Raw genomic sequence first — 12502 nt, 5'->3', positions numbered from 1 at the left:
GATGTTGAGCGCCTAGTACTTCAGACCCTTAACCTCGGAAAGCGTCTCCCAGGTGCTGGTGGCTTCTAGAAAGCCTTCCACCCGGAAGTCTTACAAGCTGAAATGGAAGGGGTTTATTTATTTATTTATTTATTTGAAGCTTTTATATACCGAGGTTTAGCACATGCCTTCACCCCGGTTTACATTGAAACGAAACAATGATACATAGAACAATTTGAGAAACAAAGGTATATGCAAATAGCATATGGAGTAGGTTGTAACAGGAAATGACTAAAAATAACTTAAGTCAAATAACGAAAATGAAAATAGAAACGAAAAACGAGGAAGGTATATACAAACTCGTGCTCTGAATACAAGAAAGTATGAATGGGAAAAGAAGGAAAAAAGGGGGGGATGGGGTAGGCAATGGAAGGAGGAAGGGGTAGGTATGCGGAGAAGAGAAGAGGGGAGAAGGATGGGAGGCTTAAGGCATCACAATTGTGGATTGCTTAAATCATCATTGAAAGTCTGGCTGAAGATCCAGGTTTTCAGTTCTTTTTTGAATGATTTATTTTCGATGATAGTGGTGAGGTAGCATGGTAGGGCGTTCCAGAGTTTTGGCCCCGCTATGGAGAGAGCTCTATTTCTGGTGTTAGTAAGCTTAGCCATGGGATATGTGGGTATTTCGAGTAGACGTTTTTCAGAAGTTCTGGTGTTCCGTTGAGGTTTGTGGGGGTGGAACATTTTACTGACTGCGGAGTTAACTGTATTGTGTAATGCGTCGTGGATGATCGTCAGGGTTTTGTATTCAATTCTCTGAATGATTGGTAGCCAGTGTAGACTTTTTAATATTGGGGTGATGTGATCCGATTTTTTATTTCCGGTCAGTACTCTTGCAGCGGCATTTTGCAGTAACTGTAGCGGTTTTAAGGTGGATTTGGGGAGACCTAATAACATTGAGTTGCAGTAGTCTAAGCTGCTGAAGATCAGGGATTGTAGTACTGTTCGGAATTCCTGATGGTGGAGGAGCGGTTTTAGGTGTTTTAGTACATGAAGTTTATAGAAACCTTCCTTGGTTTTGGCTGCTATGTATGTTTTTAGGTTGAGATCTTTATCGATCCATACACCGAGGTCCTTTGTTGAGCTTTTTAGAGGTATGGAGATGTTGTTGATTAGAAGAGAGTTGTGGGAGATGGTTTGGTCTGAGACGTTTCTTCCAATGAGGATACATTCAGTTTTATTCATGTTTAGGCATAATTTTAACTTGTTGAGCATGTTTCTAATTGTGGTTAGGTGTTTGGCAGCTGTGCGAAGAGCGTCTTCGAGTTGGTGACAGGTATGATGAACTGAATGTCGTCGGCGTTGTCCTCCTGGTTTGCGGGGCATGGCTTAGATCCATTCACATGCTCCCTTCCCAGGTTCCTGGACTATTTGTGGCACCTTTCCAAGTCTGGCCTTAAAATCACCTCGGTCAAGGTTCATCTAAGTGCGGTTAGTGCGTACCACTGGGATGTTGCTGGTACATCCATATTGGTGCAGCCTATCGTAGATTGCTTTATTGAGGGGTCTGATTCAACTAAAGCCCCCTTTCCAGCCTCTTGTTGTGTTCTCGGACCTCAACATTGTCCTGGCGCGGCTCATGCATCCTCCCTTTGAGCCCTTGCGCTCCTGCGAACCAAAGTTCCTCACCTGGAAGGTTATATTCCTAGTGGCAATCACTTTAGCTCGTAGAGTTAGTGAGCTTCAGGCCTTGGTTACATACCCGCCATATACAAAGTTTTTTCATGGTCGTGTGGTCCTGCCTACGCACCCCAAGTTCCTGCCTAAGGTTCTGAATGACTTTTACATCAATCAGTCCATTGTCTTGCCCACCTTCTTTCCGAGGGCTCATTCCCATCCAGGGGAACAAGCTCTTCATACTTTGAATTGCAAGAGGGCTCTGGCCTTCCATTTGGAACGCACAGCAGTTTACAGGCAATCCACTCAGCTCTTTGTGTCTTTTGATAACAGGCTAGGATTTGCGGTGGGTAAACAGACTCTATCTAATTGGCTGGCAGACTGCATTGCCTTCTGCTATGCACAAGCGGGCCTTCATCTTGGAGGCTGAAACATTTTCCGGGCAGTGATGTGGAGTTCCCTGCACACATTCGCTGCCCACTACTGTTTGGACAAGGATGGTCGATAAGACAGTGCCTTCGGCCAATCTGTCCTTTGCAATCTCTTCCAGGTTTAAACCCAACTCTTCCTACCTAAGGCCCCTTATTGGAACCAGGCTGTCCCCCTGCTGACCAACAGCACCGCAGTTGTTGTTGTGCTCATTGGCACCTTGTTCGGTAACTGGTCTTAATTCTTGCCGTGAGCAGCCTGGAGCTTGGTATTCACCCATCTGTGAGGACTACCATCCTGCTTGTCTTAGGAGAAAGCACAGTTGCTTACCTATAACAGATGTCCTCCTAAGACAGCAGGATGTTAGTCCTCAGGAAACTCGCCCACCACACCGCAGAGTTAGGTCATCCTGCGTTTTGTTTTATTTTTTGCTCATATTTTTGCTGTTCCACGAGACTGAAGGGGGGGACCTCGCTTAGATGCACAGATAGTGGCATGTTGGGCATGCTCAGTGTGCCAGTCAAAGCTTTTGGAAACTTTGACAAAAGTTTTCCGTGCCGGGCTCCATCTGATGAAGTGACCCATCTGTGAGGACTAACATCCTGCTGTTCTAGGAGAACACCTGTTACAGGTAAGCGCTTTTCCTAGAGTAGATGTGCTGGTATGCTCAGTGGCCAAATTGACTTCTATCCCTGTGGAAGGGGGACACTGTTTCCCCATAGGACAGGAAGATAATTTTAAAGGAAAGTTTTGAAGCTTCCAGTATGGTACTTCAGATAATTGCTTGTAGCTGTATTGTGGCAAGATCTGTTTTGCACTTGTTGCAGCATATTCAGGAAGGTGCCTTAGAAAGTGCTGCCTCATTTATAGAAGAAGCATCTTAATTGGAACCCGAATCAGCCTTTTTGGCAAATATTTCCTTTGACTTGATGTGCACTTCCGCTAAGAGTATGGCTTCTATTGTGATGGCTAAGAGGCTTCTGTGGCTAAGGAATTGATCAGCAGACTCTATTTCAAGGACAAATTTAGTAAAGCTTCCCTTTAAAAGAAATTTGTTTGAAGATCTAGAGAAAATAGCTAAGGTTTGGGGAGTTACCAAAGTGCCTAGGCTTCCCGAAGTCAGATTGATGTAAACCCAAAATAAATTCTGGGATGCCAAGCAGGGAGGGACATCAGGCACTTAAAAGACTAGGCCCTGTAGTAGGTTTCACTCCTTTCAGTCCTCCAAAAGCGAAAGCTCAGGAATGCAGAAGCCTTTCATAGTTCACAATGAAGATTGGGGAGCCAAATATCTGGTTCCGAAGATATGAGGACTTCTGTCAGGTTTTTAACGGAGATGAGTCCAAATTATCTCAGATAAATGGGTCTTAGAAATAATTCAAGACAATTAAACTAATTGGTGTTTCCTTGTCCTTTGTCATTCCATTCACAAAAGAGAAGCAATAAATACAACACTACATTGTCTTCTCATGGGGGCAGTAATACCAGTACCAAAAAATCCAGTGGGTCAGGACTGTATTCAGTTTATTTGGTGGTTTTAAAGAAAGAAGGGTCCTTTCACTTTATTACAGATTTGAAGCAAGATGACAAGTCCTTGAGAGTGTCACATTTCAGGATAGAAACCTTGAAGTTGTGTCATGTTTGGCAGTAAGACAAGGAGAGTTCTGACACCGTATCTACACATCCCAATAAGGGAATCTCATCAGAAGTACCTCCACATTGTAGTGTTCGGAAGACTTTCAGTTTCAAGCTTCACACTTTGAGTTAGTCATGGCTTCAAAGACCTTTTCGAAGGTAATGGTAACAGCAGCAGCAGTACGCCAAGAAGAGATTTTGGTACACCCATAGCTAGACAATTGTTTAATCCGAGTGAAATGAAATTGAGTATGTGTGTCAGCCACAAAGAGAATATAATACGGGTGCTGCAGAAATTGGAGTGAGTTGAAAACCTTTCGAAGCGCAGCATAGTTCCCTCTCAGTCCCTGGAATAACTGGGAGCTTTATTCAACACAGAGAAGTATAAATAAAACCATGCAAACAAAAACTGAACTGAAAACCACAACCGGCCAGACTCTTAATACAGTGCAACAATGGAAAAATAGAATCATCGTCATTCCTCATAAAACATAACAATAAATCAAGAAATAAAACATCAATTATAACAGTAAAACCCCCATTTATTAAAAGATTAAATATTTCAAAACAGCAGATGAAAAAGAATAACATTCAATAATTACTCGTAAAAATTTTCCAAACAATAAAATTTCTAAAGAGCAGACACAAACACCCAATAATTAAAGCAAATAAGGATAAAAACTACTCCCACTCTCCATACTTCAGAATTTTTTATTTCCAGGTGCTCTGAGATTAATTTGAATTAGCAGGGGGAGAGGAGGAGGGGTTTGCTGCTCTTAACTTCTTCTCTCACATACACACATACATACATCCTCTCTTGCTCTAAAATGCCCTCTTTCACATGCTCACACACACACAAATATGCCCTTTCTCACCTGCTCACACAACCCTCTCTATCTCACTCATTCCCCTCCCCCCACAGAAGCATAAGTGGCAGTAGCAGCCGCCTCCTCCAGTTCCCACAGCTAACTGGACTCTTCCTCTTTCTTGGGGTTGTGGGAGTTGATGCAGTTCTACCTCCTGCTCCTGATAACTGACTACTGCTCTTCTACTTCCAGCTCATGCTGCTCCTCATGCTGCTTAGGCTCAGCCAATTCTACTCCTCTCTTACTTCTGACAACTGCATGGCCTCGCCTTCCCACAAAAGCTCACCCCACATCCTCTTCTGGGCCACTTAGAGAAGGAAAGGCCCTGCTGCCACTAGACCTATGGTATTCAAGCCAACACCGAAAGCAGCCACTGGCTCTGCTGCTTTGTTTGATCTGGGCTGGTAGCATTTTTAAGTCTGGGTGAAGGAATTATCTGTGTCCCACGCAGGTGGAAGGGTGGGAAGAGCAATCGGGCCAGTGGAGGATGGCGACACACCTGCCTATGCTTTGTGACACAGTGGTATGTCGTGCCAAACAGGTTGAGAATTACTGGTCCATATAATTCAAAAGGTACAACAGCAGGCGCATCCCTTGCTGGCATTCAGGTATCCCGCGATTTGGAGTTATCTTTAACTTTTAGTTTCCATGACAGCGGCATTGGACCTAGTCACATGGGCGAGAGTGCACATGAGGCCATGCGGAAAGCATTGTTGTCCAGATGGGATCCCTAATCATAGATTTACTTGGTAAGGCTTACTATTCCACGCAGCCAGAGACCATCTCTGTGCTCAGCAGGTAAGGCTGAGCTCCGGTAAATTTAAAAAAAAAAAGAGAGAGAGCAGGAGGATTTGTTGTACAGGGTTTCCTCCCTCCCCAGTCTCTGTGCTCGGTGCGCCAGTCCAACATTCATTCCACTCCATGGGAGGTCAAGGGATGTGAGCAGCCTGGCGGGTTGAGCAGCCTCCTTAGGCTAGGCCCTGCTCTGAGGCTTTTTGCTGTGCACAATGTGGTAGGCCACAATGGCTTTTCGCACGCTTTCTAAGGCTGCCCTTTACAGGATTGTCGGCAGGGTGTGTGTGAGTGTCTTGCTGTGCGTCCAGGAAGTGTGCCCAGTTTTTGGGTGCATAGTGAGGCCTAGTAGTCTGCGCCCACATTAAGTGACTCATAGTGGCCGCGCGCTTACCCATGTGCACAAGTTGTACTGTGCGCTTAGGTTTTTTGTTCACTTAATTTTTGGCTGCCTAGGTAAGCACCTAGGTGTCTATGCCTAAGGTTTGGACGCATAATTTTTAGGCACCTAGTTGAGTATCAATCTAAAAAAAAAACAAAAAACCCAGAGGCATGCCTCCGGCCGCAGCTCAGCACATTGTCGGCCATCATGGTGCCTGTGCCTAAGAAACCTAAGCATCTTTCTCTCTGTACTGCTTATTATATAAGGGCAACTCAGCCAGGGCTGATTTGTGCCAACGCTGTTTGCAGGCTAAGGGTGGATTGTCTTCCTCTGATTTCACTAAGCCTGGTTCTTCCCAGCTGGATGTGGGTGTGGGTAAAGACAATTCAGGTGGGGGTGCCTGATTTTGGAACTCCCCTAACTGGTTCCTCAGCAGGAGAAGGTAGCTCAGTGAGTTTACCTCAGGTCCCTCCCGGTCTGGATGCTTCTACTTTTTCATGGGTAGAATTTTTCCAGGGGTTACAATCCTTTCTTCAGACGCAGTCCTTGACCCTGTCCCTTGCTCCTAGAGCAGAGGCACAGGGGGAAATCTTGCCTATTTTTTTTTTTTGTTGGATGCCGGAATACTCCTGGAGTGGCAGCTGTTCCTCTAGATGGAAATCCAGATGGCACAGATGAGGATGCCGATCCTTCCTCTTTTGAGGATGGTGAAATTCCCCCTGGATTAGAACCATATAGAACTATGTTGCGGTTCTTTCATAGAAATGAACTTTTAGCTATGACTTCCCAGACCTTGAAAATGCTTGGAGTTCCTGGGGCAGATTTAGTGTCTGAGACAAAGAGAAATCTCATTTTGGTTTCCTTGCATAAAGCCTCTTGGCTTTTTTTCCCTGTGATGGAGGCCATTCAAGAATTGATCTTGAATGGGGCGCCCCAGAGGCTAATTTCAAAGGGGGTTGGATTTTGGAAGGCTTGTACCCTCTGGATCCAGTGGTAAGGGAGCACTTAGGTTTTCCCAAAGTGGATGCACTTGAGTGTGCAGTCTCCAAGCGGACCACTATTCCCCTGCAAGGAGGAGCGGCCTTGATGGATTCCCATGATTCAAAAATTGAGACTATCCTTAAGCAAGCATTTGAAGCAGTGGCAATTACTTTGCAGATCGCTTCTTGTTGTTCCTTTGTGGCTTGCTCTTGTTTACTTCTCTCCCAGGAGGTTATTGACTCTGGGGTAAACTCCAGGGCAATTATGGAACCAGCTGCTGCTGCCTTGGCAGAGGCGGGCTGTGATTTAGTCCGCACTTCAGCCAGAGGCTGGCTTAGATAGTAGCGGCCAGGTGTCAATTATGATTGAGAAATTGGTCGGCTAATGCAACCTCCAAGGCTAACTTCACAAATTGCCCCTTAATAGCTCACTTTTGTTTGGTAGTGAGTTAAAGAAACTGGCCAGTAAGTGGGGTGAATCTTCAATTCCTCGTTTGCCAGAGGATAAGAAGCAGGCGTAGTGCTTCACATGAGAGGTCTTACTATAGAGGAGCCAAGCTTTTTTGACCCTGTAGAGGAGCAACCTTTCAGAGGACTTGACCCTTCAGTAGGTCTGTCCTTTCGTCCCCCGACAACCCAGAAGAGATGTGCAGGCTCAGGTGTAGTGGAACCTCCCGAGCCTCCCAACGAAGGTTTGCCAATCTACCCCTGGGAACAGGAGATAGGGAGATGGCTATCTCTCTTTTAAAAGAGGTGGTTCAAAATCATATTGGATCAGTGGGTCCTGGAGGTGATACGAGAAGGATATGCACTGTGGTTTCACAGTGTTCCTTGAGACATGTTCATGGTGTTTCCCTGTCGCTCATCACAGATAAAGAAGGCAGTGGAAACTACATTGGCAAGGCTCTTCAGTATGTGCTAAAAAAGGTGGGCTCTTTTTGTCTCAACCTGGATATCAAAGGCATCGGTCATCTGCGAGTGAAGCATTTTTTGCATGAAGACATTGCACTCGGTGACAATGGCCATACAGTCGGGGGAATTTCTTACCCCTCTGGATCTGTCCGAGGCGTATTTCCACATTCCCATCTGACTAGAACATCAACGCTTCCTGCAGTTCGCAGTTCTGGAACGCCACTTTCAGTTTCAGGTGCTGCCCTTTGGTCTGGTCACCGCTCCCGGAACCAGTTACAAGATAATGGTGGTAGTTGCAGCAGAGTTGAGAAAGGTTGGAATCCTAATACACCCATATTTGGACGACAGGCTGGTTTGAGCCAAGTAGCTGGAAGAGAGCCGCCTGGTAATTCGCAAGGTGATTTGCCGGTTGTGGGAGCTTGGCTAGGTGGTGAACCTAGCCAAGAGCAGTCTTCAGTCTACTCAGTGACTGGAATACCTGGGAATTTAGTTCGACATGAAGTGGGACGAGGTGTTCTGCCAAAAGCTTGAATTCAGAGTTGTGTTGAACACTCTGCACCCGACCATATGGTCTTTCCTGCAGGTCCTTCGCATAATGGCGGCAACCATGGAAATGGTTCTGTGGCGACGGTGCATATGCGTCCTCTTCCGCGCCCCCGGCTTTCTTGGTGGAATCCACAGTCTGAGGACTATTTGATTCAGCTCCACCTGCTGATGGAGGTCTCCTCCCAACTGCAGTGGTGGCTGCAGGTGGATCATCTATGGAAGAGGGTTTTGTTGTCCCCTCTGGACTGGCTAGTGCTGACAACGGATGCAAGTCTCCTTGGTTGGGGGACTCACTGTCAAGAGCTGATGGCACAAAGGCGCTGGAGTGCAGAGTCTCTCTGGAATATCAGTCGCCTGGAGGCCAGGGTGACCCAGTTGTCATGTTTGCAATTCGGCGACAGGCTACAGGGTCACTCGGTCCGCATAATGTCTGACAATGCAACAACTGTGTCTTACATCAATCCATAGGGAGGTACCAAGAGCCAGCAAGTGTCACAGGAAATAGATCAACTTATGGAATGGGCAGAAGTGTATCTCCATATGATCTCAGCCTCACACATCGCAGGCACAGACAGTGTAAGAGCAGACTTTCTCAGTAGGAAGAGTGGACCCAGGAGAATGGGTGGTGTTAGGCAAGGCATTTCAGCTGATTCAAATTGCTAGGGTCAGATTGCAAGTTTCTGTATGCCTTTCCTCCATGGCCCCGGTTAGGCATATTTATTCGAAGGATAGAACGGCACAGAGGGATGGTGCTCTTGGTTACTCCAGATTGGCCCAGGAGACCGTGGGAGGCATATCTATGGAGGCTCCTGGTGAATTTGCCTCTTTGACTTCCGGCACACAGGAACCTGTTGCAGCAGGGGCCTGTCTTTCATGAAGATCCGACTCGACTTTGTCTTACAGTATGGCCCTCGAAAGGGCTTGCTTGCTAAAACATGGATACTCTGCTGCAGTGATCTCCCCCTTGCTAAGAACTAGAAAGTTCTCCACTTCCTTGGCCTATGTGTGTATGTTTGAGGGTGTTTGAGGCCTGGTGTGAGGATAGAGGTACTCTTTCTTGTTTGGTCAAGATACTGCTCATTTTGGAATTTTTGTAGGATGGCTTGAATAAAGGCTAGGCTCATCATTCCTTAAGGGTACAAGTAACTGCTCTTGCCAGTTTCAGTGGTCCAGTCAATGGTGGATCCTTGTCAGCTCATCCTGATGTGGCCCATTTTCTGAAAGAAGTGGAACATCTTAGTCCTCTTTTTCATTTCTGGTGCCCCTATGGAGTCTCACTTTGATTTTTTTTTATTTTTTGGTAGGCCCTACATTTTGACTGTTGCCCTTGAAAAGAGTGTTCCTTGTGTCAAATTGTTCCGCACATAGGGTTTCCGAGCTGCAGGGCTTGTCTTGCCAGAAGCAGTTTCTCTTTTTACCAAAAGTGGTCTCTTGTGTTTCATTTGAACCAGTCCATCTCCCTGCCATCTCTGGACAGGGAGAGAGATGTAGAAGAGTCTCATCTGTTGCGACTCTTGGATGTCAAGAGTCATATTGTCAGATATCTGGAAGTCACTGGGCCTTTGCGTAGGTCATATCACCTGTTTGTCCTCCATGGCGGGTCTAGACAAGTGGAGGCAGTCTTGCAGCTACAACAGCTCACTGGATTAAGGAAGTAGTTTTGGCTGCATATGTGGATGCTGGGAAGCCATCACTTAGTCAGGGTCGAGCCCATTCCACTCGAGCTCTGGCAGTGTCATGGGCACAAGTTGGATTGTTGTCTCTTATCGACATTTGCCGAGCTGCGATGTCCTCCTTACATACCTTTCCAGGTATTATAGTCTGGGATGTGCAGGCCCGGGATGCAGCCTTTGCACGTGCAGGTTTGACTGGACCACAGGCAGCCCTCCGCCCTATTCGGGAGTAGCTTGGGTACATCTGACTGAACGCTAAGAAATGTGAAATTATTACTTACCTGATAATTTCCTTTTCTTTAGGACAGTCAGATGAATCCAGCTTCCCTCCCTTGGCTGCCGTATGATTGCATAATGATCCTCCTGTGTCTTTGTGTTACAGGGCTTACTATTACCCCAGTCCCTGGATTAGGGTTCTTGTCTGAGCTCAATGTTGGCTGAGTATTGCAATGGTTATCTGTTTTTAGTCGTTTTTTTGCTAGTCTGTCCACAGATGCTTTTGAAGAGTATACTGGCAGGCCAATGTACCTGCAGGGGAGTTTATACTGTGACGTCAGTTTGCTCCGTCTCCATCTGCTGGTAGAAATACATAACCCACTTGTTCTGGATTCATCTGACTGTCCTAAAGTAAAGGAAATTATCAGGTAAGTAGTCATTTCTCATTGTTTTATCTGTTTTGCTGGAATACACCATAAACAGTTTGTCTGGTAAGATGGACTATAAATACTGTAAAATATGAATCTGATAGTTTTACACTTATATTTTGGAGGTGTGAAGGTTTATTTGTGCTACCTCTGTAATGGACAGATATATTCACAAATGTATTGTAAAACTGCAAAATATTTTTCTCCTTTTGGAAAACTGCATTTTCTTTTGTAGGAGTAGATCTTACACATATGACAGCTACTATAGCAGAAGTCCTAGCCGTAGCAGAAGCAAGAGGAGTTACAGTTATCGCAGATCTCATAGTTCTGACAGACGATCCAGGTACTGACATAATAAAGAAATAATACTGTGTGACCACCTTCCTCATCAGTGCTTGTTCAAACTGGTTCTAACATATGAGGTTCTAGCATATCACATTGTAGCTGAAAAGGGAAAAACAAAATACCCTCAAATTTCTAGCTTAAAGCGAAATGCCGCATTAAAAATGCAAAGCAAGAATGTAGCTCCACATTCAAATGGGCTATCTCTTCCATTTAATGGTATACCACTCTGCATGTATCTACTGGTGAAAACTCTGGGCTGGAAGAGTTGGGCACATTTTTTAGAAGAAGTGCATGGTCTTATCTATACTTCACAAAAGATGTTACAGAATTAGAAGTGAATACATTTACAGTACATGAAGGAAATAGCTATACATGACCATATACTAAAATAAGAAACCTAGAATGCACAAAAGAGAACAGAAAGTGAATGTAACAAGATAACACAGGTGGTTACCACATCTGGAATGACCCTTATTCTATATGCAAACAGTTTCTTTCCTTTACATGCAACAGCAAACCACATCCAAAACACATGGCACACATTATCAGATACAAAGGATAAAAATGAAAAGAGAGATGTCAGAAAAACTTTGCATATCCAAAAAGAGAGAAGCCTTGTGTATATTGGAATAAAGCCAATAACACTTATGCTGGAAAATGGAGGCAGGCCTGAAAGTTTGAGCAAAAATAGTTTACTCAAAAGTTTCCGAGATGCTTGAAGTCTCTCAATCCGCTTTTTTTCAGACCTAAAATATGACTATTTGCTAGATACACATTTTGCAAAGAATTTTTAGATCCTGACCAGGTTAAATGTCTAGCATTTTCCCTTCCATTGTTGCTTGTATAAAGTTCTTTTTTACTGTCTCTTTGTGATGGAAAGAAAAAAAATTGTCAAAAAATTTATGTTTTTAGGACCGCTTTCTATTTTTGCACTTCACGGTCTCTGAGCCCTGCTTTGGGACCTCTTTAATAGGTACTAATGAAATTGCATGTTCTGGTATATTGCAGCCTTAAAATTACATGGCAGAAAGCTTTTTTATTATTATTATTATTATTATTATTATTATTATTAAAGTTTTATTAAATTTTCAAAATATGATAAAGAACAAATATGCAGAAATATAGAGCCTACAACAGCTGGCTCATGCAGAACAGCAGCATTACAAATACGCTATAAACAACATAGCGACTATCTTGTTCCAAATCTATGACTATCCCTCTCTCCCCCCTAAACCCCCAGTTTTCCGGTACTATGTTATTACTAACATTAAATAACATGTGGTTAAGAAATAGCATGTGGTTGACAAATAGATAAACGAGAGTCAAAGCTATTATCCAGAGTCATATAGTCACTTCATTGTCAGCCTGAAAGAAAAGCTATGTAAAATAACAATGAAATAAAATATCAATGGAGTAAGGGTATGATGGGGCCACCCTAGGCCTAAGGTAAGTGAGAGCAGCAGAACAAGCGACTCTAGAAGCTAGTTACAATATTGAAAAGATAACATAAAAAATGCAGAGAGGAAAATAAAGCGGATAGTTAGAGGACTTAAAGTGTCTTAAAGTGAGAGGGAGCTGGAAACACCCGAGAGGGTCCGATTAGCCGTATGGGAGATCTGTTAGCTCATTAAGCCGAAGAGAG

General features: G+C 44.4%; 1 protein-coding gene across 7 annotated transcripts in view; it reads left to right on the top strand.

Annotated features, from left to right (window-relative positions):
- The window catches only part of NKTR (natural killer cell triggering receptor), a 369410-nt gene that overhangs the window by 335610 nt on the left and 21298 nt on the right, over positions 1-12502 (top strand). For all 7 annotated transcript variants that reach the window (XM_029588338.1, XM_029588337.1, XM_029588336.1 and 4 more), the window contains one exon: positions 10751-10858. In XM_029588338.1, coding sequence (XP_029444198.1) covers positions 10751-10858 — 108 coding nt within the window. The remainder of the gene's footprint in view (positions 1-10750; positions 10859-12502) is intronic.

This window comes from Rhinatrema bivittatum, chromosome 2, assembly GCF_901001135.1.
Source record: "Rhinatrema bivittatum chromosome 2, aRhiBiv1.1, whole genome shotgun sequence".
Classification (NCBI taxonomy): Eukaryota; Metazoa; Chordata; class Amphibia; order Gymnophiona; family Rhinatrematidae; genus Rhinatrema; species Rhinatrema bivittatum.
This window is presented reverse-complemented; position numbering and strand designations above follow the sequence as displayed.